At 36.7% G+C, this 26,781-nt stretch overlaps 1 protein-coding gene across 2 annotated transcripts in view; it reads right to left on the bottom strand.

Annotated features, from left to right (window-relative positions):
* Window positions 1–20,641, bottom strand: part of BRCA2 (BRCA2 DNA repair associated) — an 80,302-nt gene extending 59,661 nt beyond the window's left edge. For both annotated transcript variants that reach the window (XM_087814416.1, XM_087814417.1), the window contains exons 1-10: window positions 20,268–20,641; window positions 17,910–18,155; window positions 13,954–14,053; window positions 13,273–13,322; window positions 13,141–13,181; window positions 12,823–12,934; window positions 12,036–12,094; window positions 11,669–11,780; window positions 9,791–10,855; window positions 2,362–7,266 (exon numbers count right to left, since the gene is read on the bottom strand). In XM_087814416.1, the coding sequence (XP_087670542.1) occupies window positions 2,362–7,266; window positions 9,791–10,855; window positions 11,669–11,780; window positions 12,036–12,094; window positions 12,823–12,934; window positions 13,141–13,181; window positions 13,273–13,322; window positions 13,954–14,053; window positions 17,910–18,155; window positions 20,268–20,334 (6,757 nt within the window). In that variant the 5' untranslated portion in view covers window positions 20,335–20,641. The remainder of the gene's footprint in view (window positions 1–2,361; window positions 7,267–9,790; window positions 10,856–11,668; window positions 11,781–12,035; window positions 12,095–12,822; window positions 12,935–13,140; window positions 13,182–13,272; window positions 13,323–13,953; window positions 14,054–17,909; window positions 18,156–20,267) is intronic.
* Window positions 20,642–26,781: the final 6,140 nt, after the last annotated feature.

The raw sequence follows: 26,781 nt of genomic DNA, 5'->3' as shown, positions 1-26,781 counted from the left end.
TGAACTGACTGGCTTCAGTGTCGTTCTCTGTATGAAGAAGACTTGTGCTAACTATTCTGAGTCTGTAGTTTTGTTTTTTTAAAAGGAGCTAGTTATTAAAGATCAACCACTTAAAATGATCAAGAGATTCAATTAATTAATATTATTCCTAGTCAGAGATACTAATAGGAAAAAAAATCACATCTAATTATTCTAGTAGTTAAACGAAGTTGTTAGATATATATTTAAAGAGAAATTAGAATATAGTACAAATGGCCAAAATACTATCTGCGAACTGATTTGGGAACACTTCCTAGTTAAAAAAAAAAAAAAGCAAGCCAATACCTTTAACAAGAAACCAATTTTCTTCCCCCCACTGTGCAACCTACTTCAATGCCTGCACCCTAATGGGCAAAGGCTAGGCAATGGTTTGAGGTCAATTTGCTCTAGCATGGGGCACTATGACAGACTCAGGGGAGTGGGCCTGCAAACCAATCTTTTAAGAATAGCCAGAGTCTGAACCTCTGCTATCTCTATTTATACATATGAAAACAGTTAATAAGTTATATTACACAGGCCATTATAATATGAAGATAAAGGGTTTCAACTTTTCTAGAGAAAGTGAAATTTTAACAGTAATTTCTCAATTATAACTATATTAATAATCTCTAAAAATATATTAAGAACCTCAAAACATAATTCCTTGGTACACAGACTCAGAGATATCAAGAGTGAAGTCACATTTCCCCCAACACATAAAAGACTGGAAAAACATGCATAGTGTATAATACCCTAATTGCTATAAACTAGCACATCAGGATTACTAAGGACTTAATTTTAACCCTTTGCGGTCGTTTGTCTACTCTCAGCCACCAAAGCTTTTTTACCGTTCCCGTCATATGTCTGCTCTCAGCCACCACAGCAAGGAACCGTACGAATCTTAACTCTATTCATTCATGTATCAGTTCATAATTTCTCTGAAAGCTCTTAAGTGTCTAAGCGACCTTGTCAAGAACCAAAACATTGCCCCGACAAATTGGAGATATCGAAACTCAATATAAACAAACGCAGTCATTCCACACTCGCCATACAAAACATTGTGGTGAGTCAGTCGCCTTTTGAGAGTGAAGAAATCGACAAGCTTTGGAGATACTTCGCAGAATTTCAAATAAAGCTTTACAAATTACGTTTAACTGTAATTAGGCATTCTCGCTTGTTAAGATATTTCAAAATAATACTCCAAAATGGCAAAAAGAAAGTTACCGAAAGAAGTGTACTGCAAATCTGAAAGTAAAGATGAAGAGTTTTATTTTGGCACCTTGAATACTGACTCTGACATAGAAAGTGATAACGTTTGTAGTGATTCTACTAGTAGTGACGTAATTCCAGTGAATCGACGACTAAGGCAATTAGTAATATCCAGCGACAGTGAAGCAGAAGAAAATGATAAAAATGAGAACAGTAATATAAACGAATTTACTACTTGGAGAGACGTTATGCACCGAGATCAGCCACAATCAAAAATTCGATCAGGTGATATTTTATTATTAGCATGGAAAGATAAGAGAATAGTCACCATACTAAGCAGTTATGATATCTTGGGCACGACAACTATAGACAGAAGGGTGAAACAAGGTGGCACCATCAACATTAGCAAACCGAATGTTATTATAAATTACCATATGAATATGGGAGGCGTCGACAAAGCTGACCAATTAGCAAGTTCATACTGTTTTATGAGAAAATCTTGCAAATGGTGGAGAAAGATTTTTTTCTGGGGATTAGAGATCTGTGCAATAAATAGCTACATCTTATATAAGATGTCAGCTAGAAAAGAAAACAGGACGCCTATGTCACATTTTATGTTTGTTCGAAAATTGGTCAAACAACTTGTAGGTGATTTTCATGAAGGAGCATCTTCAAAACCAGGAAGGCCATCGGCCTCAGATAAAGATGAAAGGCTTAATGGGAAACTGCATATATTGCGGCACTGTGAAGGTGTGAAAAGTAAAGATTGCTCTGTATGTTCGAACAGAAAGATTAGGGGCGGAAGATGCCAAACTAATTATTTTTGCGATACATGTAGTTGAAAACCAGGACTGCATATTGGAGACTGCTTTCAAAGATACCACACAATGGAGAAATATAAAACATAATTTTTACATAAAAACATGTTATTGAAACACATTATTGTCTAAACATACATCTAATGTTCAAAAAAGAATTAATAAATCTTGTTTATCCTTCATAATCTTGCATGTTATGTATCACTGCTTTCAATGGAAATTAATTCCAACCAGTACGACACCCATGTCCAAATTTAATACCACCGCAAAGGGTTAAAAGTGATTGGCAAACCAAAAGGAAAAAACAGACACTTACCAATCAAGACAAGTGCATCTCCTCTTCTTTTTCCAATTCTTGAATTTAACAAAGCCGTTTCCTCATTTTGGCAGGTAAGAAGAAAGTGTTCAGGATGACTTAGCAGTTCAGAATCTGTCAGATCACCATCTTCCATAAAAGCTCTGGCAATTTCTACTGCTTCTGTTTCAAAACAGTTTTCTGGATCTTTGGAACAAATTTCTTTACTAGTTGTCATGGGAAGATTAGGAAAAGTTTCAGGTTTCACATTTTCCATTTTTATATTTTTAGGTAAAGCTTGTTCTTTTCCTAAAAGATGGCTGTTCTCAACAAGCGATAATTTGCTTCCTAATACCACTGGTTGTTGGTACTGCTTAAACTGAGAGAGACATGGAGAAGTTTCAAGAGAGTGAGTATTTTCTGAAGAATCACTATTAGAGTTACAGTTATGTGATAATTTAAATTCTTTATTGCATGCTTTTTCCATTTTACAGTTTGCAGAGTGTTCTGGGGTTCTCTTATCGATACAGGAGAGAGGAGACAGTTTTGACACATCTTGTCCAGATGTAGGTAAATGCTGAAGACCACATTCTGTTCTGAGTGAATCAAAGTCCTCTAACATCCCCTTAACTTTGTTTAAGGCACTCTCTGAAACAGGAACCTGTTTTCCACTTGCTGTACTAAATCCAGAGAAAGCAGGTGATGGTAAATTTTGGGGGTTATGTATCATAGTATTTTTTTCTCTTGTGACCTTGTCTGAATATTCTTCATTAGGGTCAAAGGCTACTTTGGAAAAGAGCTGCTCAGGACTCTCTTCCAGCTTAGAAAAGACCCGTCTGGTCTTCTGTAAGGCAGCATCTGACACTTGTACACATTTCCCACTTGCCATGCTAAAAATCCCACAAGCATTAGAGACCGTATTAAATCTACATGTATCAGAAGCTTTCAAATTACTCTGACAAGATAACATTTCAGAAACTGTCTCTGATCTAGATATACTTTGGCTATGCTGTAGAATTTTTTCACCCTGAATGTCAGCAAAAGCCTTACATGAAAGCATGCTATGCTCTTCACTATCCACAGAGTTAGGAAAAATGAAATCCTCCGAATCACCCACCACCTCACGATAACCTGCCACAGTTTTTGTGTGGCCAGTGCCTGATTTACTCTCAGTGTTTATCCTAATGACCTTATTGCAGTTGTCTGCAAATATCTCTCTCTCCTTCATTCCATGTGAAACAAAGGCCATTTGACCACTTACTATACTGAATGCAGAAGACCGTATCTCAAAATTATTTGAATCAGATACGGCCACTTCAGTATCTGTGCTTTTATTTTTGTATGGTGAAGAGTTAGTCACAAATTTCTGGACACAAACACCTTCATTTACAGTTTCCTGGTATGTGTTTGCTTCTCTTATGGTGGCTATTACTTCAGGAAAACTAGTGTTTTTTCTGTCTTTGACATTCTTGACTATTGGCTCAATACCAGATTCCTCCATTTTATTTTTTGAGAGAGATTCTGATTTATTATATATGTCATTGGTATGACAAAAATCAGGGTGATCTGAATAGCTATTAGACATGCAACTGTTACTTAAATAAGTTGAATCTTGTTCTTCAGAGGTAAGATTTTTGTCATTTTCAGTTATGATACTGTTTGAGTGATTTCCACATGAAGGATTTTCTACATAATTCTCAGGATAGTCTTTTAAACATATAACATTGGCAGCATTTATTTTTTCTGGCTGATCATCCAATTCTCCTTCAAGTAGTGAAGCCTGACTCACCGAAAGTTTTCTACCATGTCCTGTGAAAAATGCTACAGCAGAATTTTTAATGGCTGAACAAGTGGACTGATTTATGCAACAAGTTGTAGGACTTTGTGCTGTTTCTATGTTTTGAATTTTCAGAGTGATACTATCTGATATTTTGAAAATTTCAGTTTGTCTGTATAAATGATCACTTAAGAGCCTAGGTGGCATGGCAAACTCATTAGAAGCAAGTTTTTTCTCCTTTAGAGAACTATGCATTTCTTCATACTTTGGGGCAGGTGTTATTTCAACAGTCTCACATCCTAATTCAAGCCCTTCTTTACATTCTTCTCTGTCCTTTAGCATCTTTGACTTTCGATGGCTATAATTAGTGGTTTCACTATTTTTATCTTGCTTTTTTTCATCAAAAAGATTTTTCACTTTGTCCAGATATTCCTTTGCAATTTTTACCTTTTTCCCACTAGCTGTATGAAAACCCAACATGGTAGGTTCTTTGATTTTTTTGATTTCATATTCTGGTCGTGGTTGGAGAGTTAATAATTGATTTTCAACACCAAATGAGTCACTTTCTTTCAATGTTTTGTCTTTAACCATATCTGTGTCCTCATAACTTGAAATATCTATTCTGTTGACATTTATTCCAGAAAGTAACTCAGAATTCAAGGTATCTGAAAAGTTATTAAATTCTTCTGCACATTTCTGATCAAAGAAATTTACAGCTTTATTTAATGAATCTTTGGAGACTCTGATATTTTTCCCACTTGCAGTCTGAAAGGATACATCAAAAACGTCAAAATCTTTTATGTTTTGTCCCATCTTATTAGCAGTTAACTGTTTATTTGATGTATGAACATGACATATTTCTTCAGCTTTCACAACTTCCAAGCAAGTTAAATCTGACACACCTTCTTTGACTTGAGTGTTTCCCCCCTTCACAAACTGGTCAGATGATTTTACATGTATGTTGTGCTGATCAAAAATACATGGCAAACCATTTTCATCTTTATGAACTAAAACTGTATCATTTTCACTTGAATCATTGCCATCAGATTCTCCTAAGTCACAAATATTTCTACTAGCACCAATGTATTTATCATTTTCTGTGTTTTTCTTTTGATCTTCAGTATTTTCTTCAACAAAGATGCCAGCAGTCATCTCAATATTATTTTGTTGTATTAGTTGGCATTTATTATTTTCATTAAAATTTTTATCATTGCTATAATTTTCCACCTTAAACACTGAAACAACAGAATCATTACATTTACTTGAAGAGAAACTTCTTGGGCCTACTTCTGCAAAAGTTTCCTCACTAACATTCTCAATGTCACTGAACAGCCGCACAGCTTTTTGCAGTGCTTCACTGGAAACATTCAGTTTTGTGCCATTTGCAGAGTAAAAGCCTCTAAACTCCACTTCATTTTTATCTGTTAAATACCCAGAAGCACTTTTGTTATAGTTGGTTTTCAAAGAGGAAGCAAACTTTTGCTTACCTTCAAACTTCTTGCTGCTATCAACCTGACCAATAGCTTGGGGATTAATTGTGAAAGGAGGATCAACATCTTTCCATTCCTCAGAAATGGTATGCAAAACAGTCACCTGGTTTTCAGGCATTTCAAGTGGATTATTCTGCATCTTGTGGCTTGGTTTTCTAAACTGCGTAAATTCAAACTGACTTCCTGATTCTTCCAATATAGTAGAAAGTTCTGTGATTTCTGCCTTTTGGCTAGGTGTTAAGTTATGGTTTGAGTTAAAATCTAGTTTCAAAGGCAAAGTTGGAGTTGTGTGACTATTTTCACTGTCAGAAGCATGTGCACTACTCTGCGCACACCCAAATACAATATCAGTTGACTGTGAATCAAGTGTGTGAAGTTTGCTTAGTTTCTTTTGATTTTCTAACAGTGAGGTATTTATAATTTCAACACATGCTAAGCTAGTAGAAAAATGTTCTTCAATATCTTTGAAGAACACTTTACTTTTCTTAATGGTGTGTTCAGAGAGTTTTATCTCTTTATTAGAAGCTGTTCTGAAGCCATGTTCAAAATTGTGATTTGAAACGGGATCTGAGAGTTCTGCCCACATGTCCATATAATCATAGTTTTGGTTTGATTTCTCATCTATGTCCAAGGGTATGTCTGACTTTGAATCTTCACCTAGAGTCATTGGCTGCATTACATTCTTTCTGTTCTTCTCTGTAAGATCATGGACTACATTTGATGAATCAAAATCTTTTGTAATTGAAACTTTGGCTGCTTGTTTGTCATCAGTTCCTGTATCTACTACCATGGTAGACTTCTGAAGAATAGGTTCTCTGACACAACTGAGGTCTGCCTCTTGAAGTTTCTCATTATTTTCTAAAAAAGGAATATTCCATTCATCAGTTATTTCAAAGACAAAATCATTCTCATTTTCTTGGAAAAGTTCTTCAGAGTTTGAATTGATAGTTATTTTTGAAATTGAAGTGGTCTTTTCTTGATCTTTTTGGGTTACTGTGAGATTTGTAGTTTGATTGAATTGTATCTTAACAGAAGGTGATGCTACTCTTATGTATGTTTCAGGTGACAACATCTCCATTTTTTTAGAATTTTCATTTGAAACAAATATTTCTTGATTCTTTTCCATGGGAATATTTTTGGTTACACCAAAACCAGCTTCACAATTCTTACATTTTACTTTCTCAGACATTTTATATGATTCTTTTCCTCTAGAAATCAATACTGGGTTTGATGGAGGATCCTTAGAGCTAGGAGTTAAAATGCTGGTATTATCGAGGTCATATAAAACACTTTCCTGGGATTGAAAGTGAATACCATTACATTCCATTTCTGAATGTGGCATTGCAGGGTGATATACTGCAGACAAGACCTTTTCTTTTATATCTAAAACTCTTTGGTGTTCTGGATCTTCTTCACAATATTTTTCCTGCAAGCATGACAGATCATCAGTTTCTGTGGTTATAAGTGACTGCAGTTTTTCTTTATTAATTTTTGTTTCTTTATAATCAGGATCCTGAAATATTATTTTATTATTAGGAGAACTGCTTTCATGATTAGAACATTTTCTCAGAATTCTCCTAAAAGTGCTAGTTAAAGACAAAGTTGGTTCTTCAGAATCATTCTGCAAACAGTTTTTTTTCACAGGAGAGTGCAATAAACCTATGCATAAAGAGACAAAGTAACAAAAAATTAAAGTACCATCAATCACATTCAATAAATATTTTCTACAAAGTTAAAAAGGTAGTATCTAAAACAAGAAATACATGAAAAACAAAAAATGAATGCCAGGTTTAAAACATAAAGAATTATAAATATTCTGTATTTTGAAGTTACTATGTTTTTCAACTAAAGATAAATAGAACCTACTAATTTTTGTAATATATATACACTCAATCAAAATTAGTACATAGTTCCAAAAAGCAGGTAGCTGTCACAAGTAAAATTCAAAGTAATTTTATTGGAAAATAAAATTGTAAAAAACCTCATTGTTAATACTGGTGTAAGATGGAAAAAAAAGGCAAAGGAAAGGAATTAGGAAAGTAACCTTTTCCTTCAGTTAATTAATTCAGTCTTTCATATTGAAAAAAACATACAAAAAGTCAATTTTTAATTTTTTGTTAATCCTTACCAGAGGATATTTTTTCCACTGCTCTTCAGAAAGAGTGGAAGGAAAGGGAGGAAGGGGGGGGAGGGAAAGGGAAACATCGATGTGAGAGAGACACATCAACTGGTTGCTACTGGCTGCCTACCAATGCCAATGATGACTGGGGGTGGGGAAGGAAACCCGTAACCAAGATACGTGCCCTTGATCAGAACTGAACCTGCAACCCTTTGGTGCAAGGGCTGACACTAACAACTGAGCCACACTGGCCAGAACAAAAAAGTAAATTTTTTTTCTCATCCTCATGTGAGGATATTTTTCCCATTGCTTTTCAGAGAGAGTGAAAGGGAGAGAGGGAGAGAGAGAAACATCGATGTGAAAGAGACACATTAATTGGCTGCCTCCCATGTGTCCCTCGACCAGGGTCGGGGATCAAGCCTGCAACCGAGGTACGTGCCCTTGGGTGGAATTGAACCCGGGACCCTACAGTCCACAGGCCGATGCTCTAACCACTGAGCCAAACCAGCCAGGGCCGCAAAGTCAATTTTTAAAACCATGTTCTACATACGAAGGGCCTGAAAGATGACGTAGTCTCAATTATAAAGGCAAATGAGTTAAACTGCTCTATTCAGTTAATTTTAAAGGCTCTCTCGATTTCCTATTAACAGGTCAAAATTATTAATCTCATTTCCTTTTATCAGTGACCACTAATAATATATTAGCTGTTTTATTGGTTTTAACTCATATATATAGCATTAAATGTTTTTTCTTAATATTAATCCAAATTTCAAAAAAGTTCCAGTTCTACCAAGCCTATTATTTACTGAGATACCCCAATCCACTAAAATCTTCTCATAGGGAACTAAAACCACCTTTTAAACAGAATTTAGCTACTGATTAAATGAACTGTACCTGAAATAAAAAACTAGTTTCACTGTACACACTCTGAATGCACAGGACTCTCAGCAATCTCTAAACACTTAAGAAAATTATGTAACAACAAAAAATCACTACTTTATTAAACTTAGCTAGCAATGAGGTTTTCTCCCATTTTTTACTTCCTTTAGTGAAAAATGCATAATAAGCAGCACAAGATAATTACAGAATTGTCCAATTTGCATATAATAAACACTGGAAATTAAAGCAGAAATTATGTAGCTGACCTCTTGGTGCTTATAAATCACATGCTCTGTCTCAATAGTGATGATTACAGACATATCATGCAAACTGATCCAACAAGTTTGATGAAATGGTTTTGAACATTGGTAATCAAAGGCCTAAACAATGTTTAAGATAGAAAATTGTAACTGATAAAAATTTCAATGAAAAAAAAAAAATGTTGACATTGTCTGATATTGAATACAGTTGACCCTTGAACAACATGGATTTGAACTGAGCAGGTCCACTTGCATGAGAATTTTTTCTCAATAAACATACAGTTGGTCCTCTGTATCCCTGGGTTTTGTATCTGCAGCTAAAACAGACCACGGATGAAAAACAGTATTTTCCATTTGTGGTTCTACACCATTTTACATAAGGGACTTGAGCATGAGGATTTTGGTATCCTGGAACTAGCCCCCTGCCGATACCAAAGGATGACTGAGTTTTGGGGAAGTCAAAAGTTATACCTGAATTTCCAACTGTGTGGGGATTGGCACCTCTAACCTCCTCTGTGTTGTTCAAGGGTCAACTGTACAAGATATAGAGATTTTTAAAAAACAAAAAATTACATAAGGAAAGCAGGCAGTATGCTTTTTAAAAAGATTAAAGAGCCCTGGCCACTGTGGCTCAATTGGTCAACCCGTACACTGAAAGGTGGCAGGTTCGATTACTAGTCAGGGCACATACACAGGTTGCAGGTTCGATCCCCTGTCAGGTGCATATGGGAGACAACCAATCGATGTTTCTCTCTCACATGGATGTTTCTCTCTCTCCCCCTTCCTCTCTCTCTAAAATCAATAATAACATATCCTCAAGTAAGGATTAAAAAAAAGATTAAACAGATTCACATATTCAAATAAGAGAACTCGTCACTATCCATATAACTGTATGTATTATTCACACAGACACACACAAAGGTACCTGAATCAGCATTTCTAACTGTAGATGGTGCTTCAAAAGTGTTTGCTTCAAATTGGGTAGAACAGTTAGTCAGTCCAGATTCTTGATCTTTCTGCATTTTTAGTCCTTGGTAAGATGTTTCATCATTTATAGCATATATAAACTTTTTAGTTTTCTTTCTCAAAGTGGATATTAAACCTGTTTTCTTCAAAGCTACAGAAGTATGTTTGATAGTGACTGGATGGCTTCCATTATCAACTGAACTTGTACATAAAGAACTCTCTTTCTGGGAGAAAATAGTACTAATTTCCAATCTATTTTCAGAGGATTCAGATTCTTCTTTAAAGTTTGGAACAGTCATATTTTTTGAGAAAACTGCACTGGGTGTCTCTTCAGGTGATTCTCTTATCCTGAATGGAGACTTTTTGATATCCTGATGAGGAGAAGCTATTAGCAAAGTTTCAGATACTGTGTGCTTTACCACAAGAGTGGAATTTTCATGAGATCCAAGACACTGTCCTTCGTCTCTCTTATTCACCACTGTTTCCTCCTTTAGTATCTTCTCTGTCTTTGAGTTGGTACATTCTTTCTCTGTGCCTATGAGGTCTTTTTCAGAATTATTCTGGTCACAAGAAGAAATATGCTGTAGGGGCATTTTCCCCATTTGGGCTCCATTTAAACTTGAGAGGGTTAGCTGAGACCATTCGAAGGCAGGAGACTGTACAGCTTCCTCAGAGATTCTGTCACTTCCATTCCAAAAGGTCTTCTGAATCGTTATTTTTGAAACTAATGGATCACTGTCATCTGGTTCCATTTCAGAAACAAATGAATGTTTATTTTCTTTCATTTGTTTTTTAGGTTCTTCACAGGTATCAGTTTTTGTTTCATTGAAAGTATTTTTCCTAGTCTTGCCAGTTTTTATTTTTTGTAGACTTCTTTTTTTATATTTAGAAACATATAATGAAAAACTATCTTCTTCAGAAATACTTCCAACCTTTTCGTGTACTTCACCTTCTGGGACATTTGGCACTGACTTTCCAAAATAGTCTTTGCAGCTACTTACTTTACCAAATGCATTCCCCAATCCTGTTAAAACTTAAAACAGAAGCATATTAATAAATTTTATAATACAACTATATAATTTATATGACTCTTACAACCTTTTTCATAGAAATAGTATGTACTAAATAACACATAATTCAATCTTTAAAGGGTTATCCTGAATACTTGCTATTTGGGGTGGGGGGGGTGGGGAACTCACCCTTCTCCTGTTCTGATAAAGACTAATTCCAATGTACTCAAAGCTTTCATTCTTACTCCAATCACCAATAACCTTTCTTTACCAGCTTTACACAATCAAAATTTACCCAACCTTACTATATATACACAGTTTAGTATTCTAAGATTTATCAAACCAGATGATCCAAATTAATTTTGTGGTCCTACAAAAACTGAGAGTAAAATCTGATTTTATATGTACATATACACACAACATACACTCACAGATATCCAAGTCCATACATTTATACAGACATACACATAAGAAAAATGCAATACTGCAATGACACGACTAGGTAATTTTTGGTATATCTGCAACTATATTTTCTCTCTAATTAGAAAATAAGGCCTTCACATTTTATTAATTACAATTATTAATCTTCATCTTTCTGAGTTTTGAGTAATGGGTTTTGTTTTGTTTTTGTGTCACAGTGGTATCTTGAACAGTCTTGTTTTAGCATGATGTTTTAATATTTTCATCTAAATCAAGTTAGTTTCTACCCTCAATACCTTCAGTCATCAAGAAAGGAAAAGCAATGTGTTTTCTCTTTAAGAGGAGCAATACTTCAATGATGTCAGTTAACATAAACTTACCAAATGGCAAATAACATAAAAACTTACCATGACTTTTAGCTTCTCTTTGATTTTTTATTTCATTGTCTGGCCCAGAAGGGATAAACCTATCATTTTTCTTCAGACTTTCATCATGGTTAGAAAAGTAGCTTTTCAAAATCTACAAAAGTTATATTTTAAAATTACTAATATAGAAACTCTCACTATCCATAAATATTCAACTTGTTTTTAAACAGAGAGACAGAGTTTCTCATAGTCAAAAAAAATTATATATAGAAACAGGTTTAGAGACTTTCTCAAAGATATAGTTAAATCATAAATTAAGGAATGAAAAATGCAAGATAAATAATTTTTCAAGGCATCCTAAAATAATAAGCAATTACAACAGCATAATCAATTTGTTATATTTACGTACAGCAGTAGTATTATTAGGAAATACAGCTGCAGGAAATACAGGTGCTTCTTCATCTCTGACTGTAAAAGAAAAAATTCAATTGTACATCATACACTAAAGTTAATGCAAAAGCTTACATATTTTTTGGTCGGACACCAAGAGACACAAACATTATTGGATTAAATGAAATATTTGAAACAGAATGAATTGATCCCAGTATAGTATTTAGAAAGGTCAATCAACACAGTGAATAAGCTATACTCACTTCCTTAGTACCATTCACAAGGTGGTAAAAAATTACTGTTTGGTGATCCTGACTTTAAGGTAATACTGTCCGCAAAGACTTGGAGAATCAGGTGAAGCTTTGGGATCATGACTTGAAGCTAATGCATATAGACTTTAGCATTTATATAGATAATAATACTGTCTAAAGGCATATTACATGTTAAATACTTTTTAATTTTCAACATGCTTTTACCTGTATTATTGCATCTGAACAACAGAACAAAGTTAAATTTCCAGCTAAAGATGAATCAAAATGAAATGCTTTTCTGTTAGAATAAAAAATTCTCCGTTTGCATAAAAATTAACCTGACTCCTATAGAATACTACTTAATGTACTTCTGATTTATACCAGTCTAAACTAAATAGTATAAAACTATTATGAATCAATACATTTATCAAAGACAGGATTATCTAATCTAATTACTATTTAATTATATTTTCCTATTTTCTTTTTAACAGAAAGCATTAGAGATGATTTATCAACACCATGTACCTTCTTATAAAAATATTTGACAGTTATTACCTATGAGCCCAGTAGCGCTAAGGGTTGGTGGTGTGGCTAAAGAACTTGACCAAGACATATCAGGGTCCACCTCAGCTCCTAGACTTTCAGAAATATGTTTCTGTGTTTGACCCTGGAAATAAAGAAAATAGTTTGGTAGACACTGATGAATATTTTTTAAGAATATTTTTTCATTCACTTTATTTTTTTCATTTATCATTTAGGGAATGCCTATGTGAGATTGTAGATACATATCTGTAAATCTCAGGGCAAAGGTATAATACTACTGTCAAATTCTCAATTACTACATAACAAAAATAAACTAGGCAGAATATTTACCTTCATAAGCTTCGGTGTATGAAATAAGCTTCCACATACCACTGGGGGTAAAACAAGAAAAAAATTACTAAGTTTTATTTTTATTAAAATTTAGAATATTAAAAAAATAAAAAGCCTTGTTTTAAATCATACCTGATTTTTCTCTTTGTGGTGTCATATGTGTACATCGTAGAACACCAGGGCTAAAACAAAACAAAGCAAATCCCTCAGGTTATTCAAGAGATAACAGAAATGGCAAATTTACTAATCGTATTGAAAAAAGGACTCTCATTCATATCAATTAATTGAATTATACTACTTTGTAATATTTTTATGTTACTTTTTAAAAAGTAAATATTTCATGAAGAATTAAATAACCACTAAATTATGTTTCAAATGCCCATTGAAAATAATGTATAAAGTATTCATAAATTTCAGCTGGGAGGAATTATATATTTTGAATTTAAAAATTATGTAAAGTGAATCTATAATAACATCATATTCTCTCCAGTGATTCAAAGTATGCAAATAATTTAAACTGACATTTCAAAGGCTTTTTTTATCATTAGTATTTTTGTTACTCAAAAACTTCGTAGACTATACAGAAAAACCACTGCATTCAACATTGTAAGAAAAACAAAGGAAATATTTCTAATGTAGAAATTATTGTAGTAAAGAACTCAACCTAAAAGGAGACTATTTAAAAATAGAAGAACCTCTACCAGGCTCTCAGCCAAAATATTAGTATGAAAATTAGATGCATTTCTACAAAACAAGTATCTTATGTAGTAAAATATTTCATTTAAGTATTTTAATATAGTAGCTTCATCATACCTTTCACTAAGACAAGAATTTAGAGGTGGGCTGATAACATCATTTGCTTGATCCATTTTAGCCTTCATTGTGCAACAACTTTTATGCTTAATATGTTTTCCTGAAAGAGTACAATAATTCAGTGAGGATATATATGCTCTATATTATGAATTTTCATTCTCTGCAAGTATTTAAAAACAAGTTTCATCTATACTGAGAAGGAGAACGTATGGGGAGTTTGTCTAAATTGGCTTCTCAGTTTGCCAATTCCTAAAGGGATGTCTGCCGCCATTTCAACAACCATAATATAAGCATATAATACACATTAGGCACTCTGGATAATGCAATCCAGATGCAGCTTTAACCTCAAGGAGTTCAGAATACAGTAGTGGAAAATTTTTTGAAATGTACACCAAATGGAAGACAAAGTGGAATATGATGTCTTATTAAGTCACACACAGTACCAAGGTATCATGGAGGATAAGGGTAAAGGAAAAGACAGTTACTGAAAACCCAACAAGGTACTAAATCTGACCATATTACTTTTCTGCTAAAAGCCTTTCAAGATCTTGTTCTCAAGATCAAGTTTGAACTCCATAACAAAACTCCCTGGTAACAAGGCCTTCAGGATCTGATGTCTTAATATCTATGATGACATTTTTTCATACTCTTTTAAGCTGTACCCAACCACTTGCGTATCCTGCAAGAATGGTCTCTCAGTCTAGGCCTTTGTACAAAGTGTTTCTTTTTCTTTATTTTTTTTTATCTAGAATATCCTCTTTCAGACTCCCACTTTGAAACTATCTCCTCTAGAAAATTTTAGTAGTCCCTAAGGTGAGACTAAGTGAGTGCCCTCCTGTGTTCCCTGCAGAGTTTATCATACATTGTTCCCATTTCCCCTGTTACACTGAGTTCCCTGAGGTAGAGATCCTGTCTTAATCATCACTGTATCCTTAGCAATCACAATAATTGCCTGATATGATATACCAATACTGGCTGAATGAATTAGCAATGATTAGAAAATGGGTTGTAGATAACAACACATTAATACTTCCATTCCTGTTGAACACATCTACTTTCTCAGGCAATAATGCTCAGATGGGGTTTCCAAAGCTGTGTGTGACTATCAAATTCAATCTACAGTTTTTCAGCATTCCTTTTTTGTATCAGAAATTGGGCACATGAGGCACTTATTATTACTCTTAAAAATTGCTTTTAAAAACAGCTGCTTTAACTGATTCTACAATCTCTAACTTAGAGAAGTTTTGGGGAAAATAAGCTATATGAATGTTAATAAATCAAGCAAAGACCAAACTGAAAACTATTTGTAGTAATATACATAAAACACTGCATTATATTCTTATTTCTCAAGTAATAGGGAATACACATAATCACTAATAAGCCAAATGCATAAATTAAAACCCCCACTTCAACAAAATATCCAACCTCCTTCTCTTATGAATGTTTTAAAGATATTAAAAAAGTAGCTAAACCTTTATTTTGAAATTTCACCTTTTCCCTGTTCACTTTAAAAAGACCCTAATCAGAAAAAAACACACACCAAAAAAAACAGACTTAAAAAACAAACCAAACAATGAGATACCACTACATACCTATTAGAATGAAAATAGAAAACACAGACACCACCAGATGCTGGTGAGGATGTGGAGCAAGGGGTACTCTCACTCATTGCTGACAGAAATGCAAAATGGTACAGCCACTTTGGAGGAGTTTGCAGTTACTTACAAAACTATATATAATTCTAACATAGGATCCAGCCAATAATTGTGCTCCTTGGTAAATACCCAAATGAGTTTAAAACCTAGGTCCATGCAAAAAACCAGCATATGAATGTTTACAGCAGCTATATTCACAATTGCCACAACTTGGAAGTGACTAAGATATCCCTCAATTGGTAAATGAATAAGCCAACTGGTACATGCATACAATAGAGCACTATTCAGTGATAAAAAGAAATGAGCTATCAGGCCCTGAAGACACAGATAAATATGATATTGCTAAGTGAAAGAAGCCAATCTGGAAAGGCTACATACTGTATGATTCCAACTATGTATGTGACATTCTGGAAAAGGCAAAACCATAGACAGTAAAAAGATCAGTGATTGCCAAGGATTCAGGGCGCTTGAAGGAAGGTGGTGGTGGTGAACTGGAACATGGGGTTTTTTGGGCAATGAAACTATTCTGTATGATACTGTAATACATATATATACGTGACATTATACACTTGCCAAAATCAGAGACTTGTACAAGGAAACCCTAATATAAACAAAGGATTTTAGTTAATAATAAAGTATCAATATTGGCTCAGCAATAAAAACAAACACAACTGTAAAGCATAAAAGTAAAAAAATGATCCAGGCAAAAACAAGTGCACACCAAACTAAGCACTTCCCCAATAACTTGATAATCTCATAAATAAGCTAAGTACTGGTAAGATAAACTCATATTTTATGCAAAAGGAAGAGTTCCTCATGGAACTTCAGGGATAATTCTTATTTAAAAATAATACATAGATGCTAGAACAAAGTAGGTTAAAAACAGCTTAAGTCTTATATTTCAATACTGAATTTAAAGTTAAGCTTAAAAGCAAAATGTCTTGAGACTAGTCAACTGAATTCTTTATGCACTTAAACTTTAGAAATGTTAGCTGCTCTGCAGTGAGTCTAGTGTCTGTATTAATTCACCCCTATCCTTCCCTGGTTAGGGATAGACCAATTCCAGCAGATTACATTTAGAGAATAAACCACTGGCTCTGGGTGTATCTTTCAAGTTTTAGTAGATTCAGCATCAACTAGTTTAGAGCTTTTCCTCACCACATTAAAACCTATGGCAGCTCCCTTCCCATAACACAGTACTGTGTACAAACTCCTGTTATAACATGTCCCACATCAGTAATTTAGATATATTCTCCCATACAACACTGACTTCCGGGAGGTCAAAGATCATTTTATAAAAGATCTTGTAATCACATTAAAGAGTATGGATTTTATCTTAAAGGCTAAGGGGAGGTAATCCAAGGTTTGAAGCAGGAAGTAGCATGATCAAATTTGCATGTGATTTCTCTGCTTCACAACCTATCAAATGAATTCACTTTTTTAGCCTGGCATTTGATGCCTGCCTCTAATCTGCGCTTTTTAGCCTTAGGTTGTTATTGGCATCAGATTCAACACTCCAAATGATCTGAATTACTTGCTATTCTCTTAACAAACTGCGTATTCTTCCTCATGTTTTTCCCTCTGTCTAGAACATTATCACTGTTCCATTTTCAAGTTCCTGAATCTTAGCTACCCTTTAAGGTTTAATTTAAATGAATCATTTCCTAATTCCCACAATACTATTTATGCTTTCTTTTGAACTCTCATTGCATTTTTTGTACTTTTCTTTTGCCATGTCCCATATTCAACCTTAGACTGTAATTTATCTGTGTACTTAATTCCTGTTACTAGCAAATAATACTCCAAAGAAAGGGAGAGGATGTTACTTAAATCAAGCAAGTAATAAATATTTAAAGGACCAATATTTGATTGACTGGAAATATCTGGCACATAGGTCAGGGAAATGGCTATCAAATCAAGAGATTTATGGCAAATTGATAAAAAATAATCTCATCTGTCCTCTGACAGCCTGCAAGAATATAGTTTAGTGTAATTAATTTCAAGTACTAGGTGGGGTTTTTTTGTATAGGAAAGATAAATCTTAGCAAATCTCGGTAGGCAGGATGTATTAATCAAAGAAGGGAGGAAAAGGAATTTATTAAGTACCTACATTATTTTATTTAATCCAAACCTATCAGATATTATTTTCATCATCTCTATTTTTTTTTAGGTGGGGAAAGTGAAGACAGAGAGGTTGATCTGACCAACATAACCCAGTTAATGACAGAGCAGAGATTCTTAATACAGGTTTATTTGAATTCCTACTTCGTATTTTCCTCTAGTCTACAGCTTATTACTTACCTAAATCTAAGCTGTCCTTATCTAATTCTTTAAAAGGAGATTGATACAGTGGTAGAGTTAGACCTTGCTCTTTGAATATTATTGGAGTTGAAGCCAACTGATGATAAGGTTTCCTTTGTGGTGTTTTAAATAGGTTTGGCTCATAACTGCTGGTTTTATATTCAGATTCATCTGCAGTTTCAGAATTATATGGTGGAGCTTCTGAAGAAAGTTCTTCAAACCAATTAATGCTTATTGGTCCTAAATCTGTAAGAAAAAGAAAAATCTTATCTTGGTTTTAATCAGAGACAGAAAAATTCGTGAGCCAGTAAAGATCGTAATAAAGAAAAGGATGCTTGAGATTTAGACTGCGGATGACTTTTGTTAAAGCATAGTAATTACACAGGATTATTCGTCTGTTCTCTTATGAATCTGTAGTAAGGTATGACAAGTTTACAAAAGTTACAAGGAGACAGCTCTTAACTATATTAGATCTTCTAAAGTTTTCTTTAGCTTATATTCATGTTTCAGGAAAAAAAAAAACATAGTAAGAATGCATTCCACAGATTCAATTCAGATGCTTATAGAGACTACGTAAGTGGATGGGATAAATCTATAGGTATAAGGAACATGTAGACTCACAAATAAAAGAGAATAAAAAGTTTCTCTGTTAAAGAGAAATGACAAAAGTTCTACTCTGATCTATCTACTCTTAAAGTAGCAGTTCTAAAAGTGTGGTCTGTGGAGCAATTAGGGAACCGTACCCAAGACCTTTCCAAGAGGTTCATAAAGTCAAAACTATTTTCATAATAATATTAAGGCATAGTTTGTCTTTTTCACAATGCTGACATTGCACCACTGGTCAGTGAAACTGATGACACCTTTGTGTGAGTCAAGGTAGTGGCAACAAACTATACTAGTAGTCACTGTATTCTTCATCACCATGCACTTGTAAAAAACCAACCAAACAAACAAAAACCAAAAACGTCAGCATAATTTAAATGTCCTTAAAAAGGAGTAAAAATTAGTTTTATTAAAGTCCACTATTAACATTAAAAAACATGTTTTTAATATTTTGTGACAAAATGGAAAGTATGCATAAAGCATTTCTGTATATTTAACTACAATAGCTGTCTATAAAAGTCACTTGTAATGAGTTGTGAGCTGAATTAGTAATTTTTTCCATAGAAATCCATTTTTACTAAAAAGAATGAATGACAGACTATGCTATTCTGAGTTGGATGATTTGGGAAACCCTTTTTCCAAAATGAATAAAGTAAGCCTGTCAGGGAGGGAAAACAACAGTCAGTGAAACAATGTGAGCTTTCAAATGAGAATTAGAATTCTGTTACACTTTACCAGGCTCTGTCAGCTTGACATCCTTCCAATCTTAAGACTTTTCTGATGACGTCAGTGAACTAATAAATACAATTACTTTTAATATTGTTTAATACAATGTGTTAATATATGGAATATCTGTGTAATTCAGAACACAAACACGTTCCAAATAAATCAATGCATGACGTTACAACATGGATAAAAGATTCATTCAAAGTTCAAGAAAGACTAATAGAATGTAATGTAACAAGAATATGAACATTTCATTACATGGTTTCAGATTCTACATTGCAACTTTTATGAAACTACCACTTAAGCTTTGGTGTAGTATGAAAGAAAAACACCCACAATTAAATGAAGACTATTAAAATACTCCTTTTTTCTCCAACTACATTGCTGTGTGAGGCTGGGTTTTCTTCACAGACTTCTACCAAGGAACTATTGCAACAGACTGGATACAGAAACAGGTATGAAAACCCAACCACCTTCTATTTAAGCCAGATATTAAAGAGAATGGCAAAAATATAAAACAATGTCACTTTTTAATATAGGTATTTTTCATAAAAATGTCATTCATGTTAATATGCATTGAGTTTATTTTTGTTATTTTTAAGTGAATTACTAAGTATTTTTAGAAGTTCTTATTTTTAATTTCTAATATGGCAACTTACATAAAGAAAAGCTCTTTGAGGCCCTCAATCATTTTTAAGAGTGCAAGGAGTACCGAGAGTAAAATATTTGATAACTTCTGCTACAAAGTAAAATTGCCAATGATTCTCATTGCTGGAAGTTAAAAACAATTCTTCCTACTGCCAATCAAGGGCCAGTTTCTTCTTTATTCACCAGGGTTTCTATACAGTTTCATACCATTTGGTAACTGTAAATGTTCATCCTCTTAACTGGATTTATGACTCTATAAAGAACAGTTTATAGTGTAAACAAAAACGTGAAGTATTGGACTCTTTCCAGCAAGCACATTTACGTATTTTTCTGAAAACATTTGATCACTGTAATTAGTCAATTTATAAAATCTGTCAGTACCTGCTTGGCTGCATCTCATCCCAAAAATTTCAAAAAAAGTTGGCCTCTCTTTGCATCCGGTAGGCATTTTTCTCTACAAAATTACTCCGACGCTTGGAAACTGAGTCTGCAAAAGAGAACAAAACACACTTCACCGGGTGTGGTCCTTAAGTGACGGGTAGAATCAGACGAGGGTACAGTTGCCTAAAGTGACACTGATGATTGATCTCGGTCCCATCTTCTGGAACTGCAGTGGAACTCGCTGCGCCGGTGGGAGCACTATGCATTCGTGCTGCCCAACACAGTGGCCACCAACCACGTCAAGCATTGGGAATGTGGCAAGTGCGACTCAAGAATAGCATTCTGACATTAATGTTAGTTACGTGGACTAGTCACGTGTTGCGTAGGCTCCCATTTGAGGTAAACGCCAATTCCAATCAGGACGTCTCCATCCCACAGGCACCAGCTGGGGTGAAGTGGGGCGGACTCAGTGTCGGAAGCGGGAAACCTTGTCCACGACACAACAATCCAGAAAAGTAACTTTATCGTGTGCAAGCAGGTTTCAGACTGAGGCACCTGCTGCAGCTAGGAGCCCACCACGACCGGCCCAAGAGACCCAGGAGGGGAACGGAGCCTCCGGCCGGGAGGGCCGGTCCATCGTCCCCATCCGCGCGGGGCTGGCAGCACCATCGGTGGCCCGGCTCGCTTCCCCCCGCAGCACTAACCGCCTCCACAGACACGGCTCTTCTGACCCCGCAGGTTCTTGAGGCGGCGACCCTCCTGCCTGACTCACTAGTCTCAGCCGCTCCTCCGCTGGGCTTTCGTATGCTCCCGCCAAAGTCACGCTCCCACACGTCTCGCGCTGACGTCATGACGCCGTACGCAGCGTGCGCGCCGCCCGGAAGTCAGCCTGGCCGCGCCCCCGGGCTCGACTGGAGAGCCCGGGCGCTGGGTGGGACTGCGTAGCGGGCGCCGCGGAGCAGTGTGAGGGGGCGGCTTCCTGCGGAGCCTTCAGACGGCCGCCCTGGGTACGCTCCGCGATTCTCGCCCCTTCGACTTCTCATGTTCGGGGTCTCACCGAGCCTCTTGTCTCTGACAGGCCTCTGTTCCGGCCCGAAGTCGCCAACCTTGGAAACCCAGCGTGGCCCTCGGTGGAGGATGACCCTTTTCTGGCCGCTGCTCCTTGTGGAGTGGACGGGCTGACATGTGGAGCCAGTGGACTTCAGTTCTCGTCCTGTGATGCTCTTAGGTAGCAGGTTCAAGACCTTTGAGCCTGTCTCCCTGCCTGAGAAGCGGGGAGTCCACCGTAACCCTTCCTGCGGTGTCAACTGCTCTGCCCTGCAGGCGGCCCTAGTGCCCTTTACATTCTTAGGGTACCGAGCACCCTGTGTGCGCCTGTCGTCCCCTCCAGACTGCCCTGGGAAGGCAGGACTCTGTCCTCATCACGCACAGGGTCTGACATGCCCCACACAAGGCTTAATTCGGGTTTGTTTATGGCCTGGAAAGTCTTCCACTGGGTTCTGGAGGTGGGAGCTGCCCGTGGGCCCTCCTGCTCCTGGAAGACTCGAGCAGTAAACAGAAGCAACTTTGCGTTAGAAAAAGGGTGGGCTCTGCTTGGTTCCCTAGGTGTCATTTCAGTTTGACCATAACCCTCAGCTGTAGCAGGAAGCCTGACGAATACAGATACCAAAGCTTATGATCACCTAGGTCTGTGCAGCAAAGGTACACAGGCCTGGGATCCTTATCTAACAATAGCTGCCGCTTACTGAACTTGTGAGTCTGGTTTGTGCTTCACATTTAATCTTACAATAATGCTACAAATTGGTTAGTACAGGTATTGTCAGAGGGGAAACAATCAGTTAAGTAACTTGCCTGCTAACAAGGCCCAGGTTTAAATTCAAATGGGTTTTACCTCAGGTGCTAAACTATGCTGCTATTAAATCTGCATTTACTCTCTAAATCAGAACAATTTGCTTCCCCTCACCTTTTTTCGGTGGGGGAGGAGCGGGGGGTCCTCACTAAGAGTGGACTGAGAACCTTTGGCATGTCATACAACCCTCTGAAATATATTTTCTCTCACTATATACACCCCTCCTCCTCCTCCATAACTTTATGCTCCCCAGCCCTCTGGTATTTACTTTCATTAACCCTGCCATAATAATGTACTTTCTTCCTTATGCTCTTCTAGTATAAGGCTGCTCAAATAATTTACTCCTTGTATTGTTTCACTACATGCTTTAAAACAGGATCTCTAAAACAGTATGTTATTGTGGGAATAAAAGAATGGCTAACTATTGCATGCATGTGAGTAAGTCAGCAAGGAAAAACAGCTTTGAAAAGAGGTTCATTAGCAGTGAATTGAAAACATAGGGAAGAACAATTTGAATCAGTTGGCAATTAGGCTTCTGTAGGTAGGTAGCTCTCCTCCCACTGTTACCTGAAAGGGGACCTGGTCCTTGGAAGGTCTGCCTAGGGCCAGCCGGTAGTGTGTGGGTTCTTCTCTTCGTGCAAGAAAAATTTCACGAGTCCAGGTGATTATGAGGGAACATTTATTAAAGCTGAGGACATTAAAACAAGAAAGGGCTTAGCATAGAAGAAGCAATAGGAGAGCCTAGGCTGGGCTGCCCTGACTCTCTGGGAAGTCAGAGAAAAGGAGACCTTGGGAACAGGTTCAAGGGACTAGCCTGTAAAGAGCTGCATCTGCCCATTTGCTGCCCTGGTTGCAAGTTTCGTGGGGTCCTTTAGAGTTTAGGAGATGTATATCTGTGCAGGAAGAAGAGGGGAAAGGGAATGGCAGAGGCAGGGTGTGCTCCCTGGAGGGAGAGCGCACACTGGGTCCTTTGTCTTGAGGCTTTTATTTCTCTCTTGCAGGCAGAACTCTTAGGGGAGGTCTCAGGGGGAGGGTTTCAACAGAATAGTCATCAGTTTTCTAGGTATGCTCCTTTAGGGTCGTGGGTCATCAGTCATCACAGCTGATCCTGGTATTGCCCACCTGGTTTTGCTGCTTTTCTGGGTTGAGCTGAAATACGACTGAGGCCTAGATGTTATTTCTAGGGAGGTGACCTTTATCTGCTGTAAATTGCTCTGTCATTTTGTTCAGCTATCTGTCTCAGTTTCCCTATTTCACTTGTCCTGGCTTACTGGCCTGTCTCACCAGCCCCCCCTTCAATTAGGGTAATAGGCAGCAGCTCCTACCAAAATCTGAAATAAGTGGAAAAAGTAGGGATGAACCTGAACCAACTTGACCAGGAGAAAGAAGGGGTGGATGAAGTTGGAAGGCAGAACAAAGACACAGTTACCAGGATATTGTGCTAAGGTTGGCCATTGGATGGAATGCTTTTTCTGTGTTTCCCAGGGATTGTACCAAGAAACACATTATCGGAGCACACTGCCTTTGGGCCAGCCTGGACTCTCTGACTACCAACAACCCTACTGGAGGCAAATCACTAGTACCCCACTCCCCTGGCCGGGATGGAGCTGGTGGTGCCCATTAGCTCTTGGGCCTACTTCACTAACCTTTACAGAAGGGCACAGCTTATTGCCATTCTCTTCCAGATGAACCCCAGCTTGGGCCTGGGGCTGTGCAAGGCCAGTACCAAGGAGGTGGGCATGCAGGTGAGCCTATATGTGCTCAGGGCTGTGCAGCACTCACTGGGCCCTCTCATCCTGAGCAGCTGCTCTCCTTGAGGGAGACAGGCTCAAAGGTCTTGAACCTGCTACAGAGCATCACAGGACTAGAACTGAAGCCCACTGGCTTCACATGTCAGTCCGTCCACTCCACAGGGAGCAGCGGCCAGAAAAGGGTCATCCTCCACCGAGGGCCACGCTGGGTTTCCAAGGTTGGCGACTTCTTTCTCCTTTCCCTTCATTTTGTAACAGTCTATACCTGGTCTATTTCATCAACTTCTACTAGTATTTGAGTTGCAGTCCCTAACCATAGAGGGAGAGGCGTACTAAGGCCTGAATGAAAACATGACTTTTCACACTAGCCATTTACTATACCTAAAGGTAAGTAGATTTTTAAACTAAACTAAAAGTACTTTTCTTTTATTGCCAGAAGAAAAACAGTGGGTTTAATTAAAACACTCCAAGATACCAGGATACAAAGAACAAGACATAGAACTCATCCTCAAGACATTTTTACTGATAGCAATGATGTAGGCACAATGTGCTTTGGTGACAATGCATTGGTACCTATGGCATGGATGTGGTACAGAAATAACATAGGAGGGGATGAGTAACCTTGTCAGGGAGAAGGCACTGTGATGTCTGAGCAGGATTTTAAAGGATGAATAGTTCACCAAGTAAGGTAGGGAGGAAGTGTGCACAAGGAAATGCACAAAGCCCAGAAACCTCTTGTATTGGTGGTACAAGGGAAGGAAATGGGTTACTTAAAAATTGGGAGCCTAGGGTACATATAAACTTGGATTTTAAAAACGGCAAATTCCTCTTTAGGTTTATTTCAAACAACTCTGTTGCAAATGCCCCAAGAGTTTTAACCCTTATTGGGTAGAAGCAATCCAGTGTCAGGTAAACATATAGAACACTTCCTTTGTGTCTATATTGTCTCCTTTCTTAACATGAAGCTTTTGTGGCATAATGTTTGGATTTGATAGAATTGGATATTTGTGTAAGAGTGTTAGGTTTTTCTATGTGTTGAATTTTTATAATATTTTAGGGAAAACAAATTCTGGGTGGAGGTGGTGGTTTTGTTTTTTTGTTTTTGGAGGGGATAAAGATTTAGTCTTCAGTTGCCTTATGTAGTGTGTGTATATATGGGGTTGTGTGTTTTTCCTCAAACACTCAGTGTATAGTTTGGATGTAATAATTTAGTAGATAATCTTTTATTAAGCTTTTACTGTGTGCCAAGCTTTGAGCTAAGTGCTTAACATGCATTATCTGCTATTTGTTGTTGCATTTTTCAGTACTAGAATTTTTATGTCTTTAAAATATATATATAGACTTCCAGTCTCTGCTGGATATACCAGTTTCATTTCTTTAAACATATTAAGCATAATTATCTTAAAATCTGTATCAGGTAATTCCATCCCCTATGGTTCTATTGCTATCTTGATTTCCCTTGATTTTCAATTGTGCTGTTCTGTTTCCTCATGTACCTGGTTATTTTTGATTGAATGTTAGATATTGTATATGAAAAATTACAGTAATAATTGAGGTCTAGGGTAGTATCTTCTTCCACAGAAGATGTATTTACTTCTGGGGGACAGATGGGGACACTAACAATTTCAGATCACTATTTTCCAATTGGGATTGAGCTGTTTTGAAGCTGGGTTTTGATATCTGTGGGAGCTGGTCAAGTTCTTGAATTGTTTACTAGGGCTCTTCCATTTTGGTGCATTAAAGTTTATCCCTCACCTTCATCAACTTGTTAAACCCACTTTCAGATTTCTACTGTTTTTCACCTCTTCCAGAATTGGCAGATACCTTTAGAGAGAAAATAGTCCCAAATGTAAGGCTCACCTCTCTTCCTGGGTTTCCTTCTCTAAAGCTTTGATAATTCTCTAGTGCCTTTAAATAGTTATTTTTAGAAAATTATTATTATTTTTTAGCTCAACTTTTCCAGTTGTCCTAAGCAGGAGGTTTGGTCAAAACTATCTAATCTGCCCTGGCTGGGTGGCTCAGTTGGTTGGAGCATCATCCTGTACCCCAAAGGGTTGTGGGTTTGATTCCCTGTCAAGGTACATACCTAGGTTGAGGGTTTGATCCCCAGTCTGGGTGGGTATGGAAGGCAACAGATCTATGTTTCTCACATCAATATTTTCCCTCCCCCCCTCTTTCTCTCTTTCTTCCTCTCTTTCTAAAAATCAACAAAAAAAATCCTCAGGTGAGGATTAAAAACAGAACAAAACAAAACTGTTTAATCCATCATTCTCAGAAACCTACCTTTAGAGTAAAGCCTGATTTTTTTTGAGCCTTTTCTTCCTTGTGAGAATTAAATGAATCAATCTATAAAAAGTGCTAGAACAGTGCACATAGTAAGCACCATGGGAATATTAGCTATTAGAATTTTCTTATAAGGACACATACTTATCAATAGGAGAGTAGGACATTTAAATGTAGTTCAACGTTTGATAAATCATATTTAAGACTCTCGTTTAGAAAATGAAAATGCCTATTTTCACAATATAAGAGGTAAAGCTTGACTTACTTTGTTTGGCTATGGACATAGGCAGAAAATGGAGTAATGGTTATCAATTTTAAAGATTAGTAGGATTGGGAGGGTGGACCAGTCTCCATGGAGTATGATTTTATTTATCAGAGGACAGAATGGGATCCTGGTTAAAAACACTTTAAATTCTAGTAAAGATTAGGTATGTCCAGAAATAAAAGAAAATTTAGCTTAAAGCCCCTTCTGGGGGCTGAGCAGGCAAAGCACTCACCAGAATTTTTTTTTTTTAATCAAACCCCCTGAGCCCAGGCTGCTGAAACTGCCCATACAAAAAAGGCAACAGACTAAATTCAATCTGAAACTGCAGCAGGCCATTGTATGGGGAATTAGAATTGGAGGACTGGG

The sequence above is a fragment of the Miniopterus natalensis genome, chromosome 2 (assembly GCF_054644295.1).
Source record: "Miniopterus natalensis isolate mMinNat1 chromosome 2, mMinNat1.hap1, whole genome shotgun sequence".
NCBI classification, from domain to species: domain Eukaryota; kingdom Metazoa; phylum Chordata; class Mammalia; order Chiroptera; family Miniopteridae; genus Miniopterus; species Miniopterus natalensis.
The sequence above is the reverse complement of the archived record's forward strand: the minus strand, read 5'-3'. Positions and strand labels throughout refer to the sequence as shown.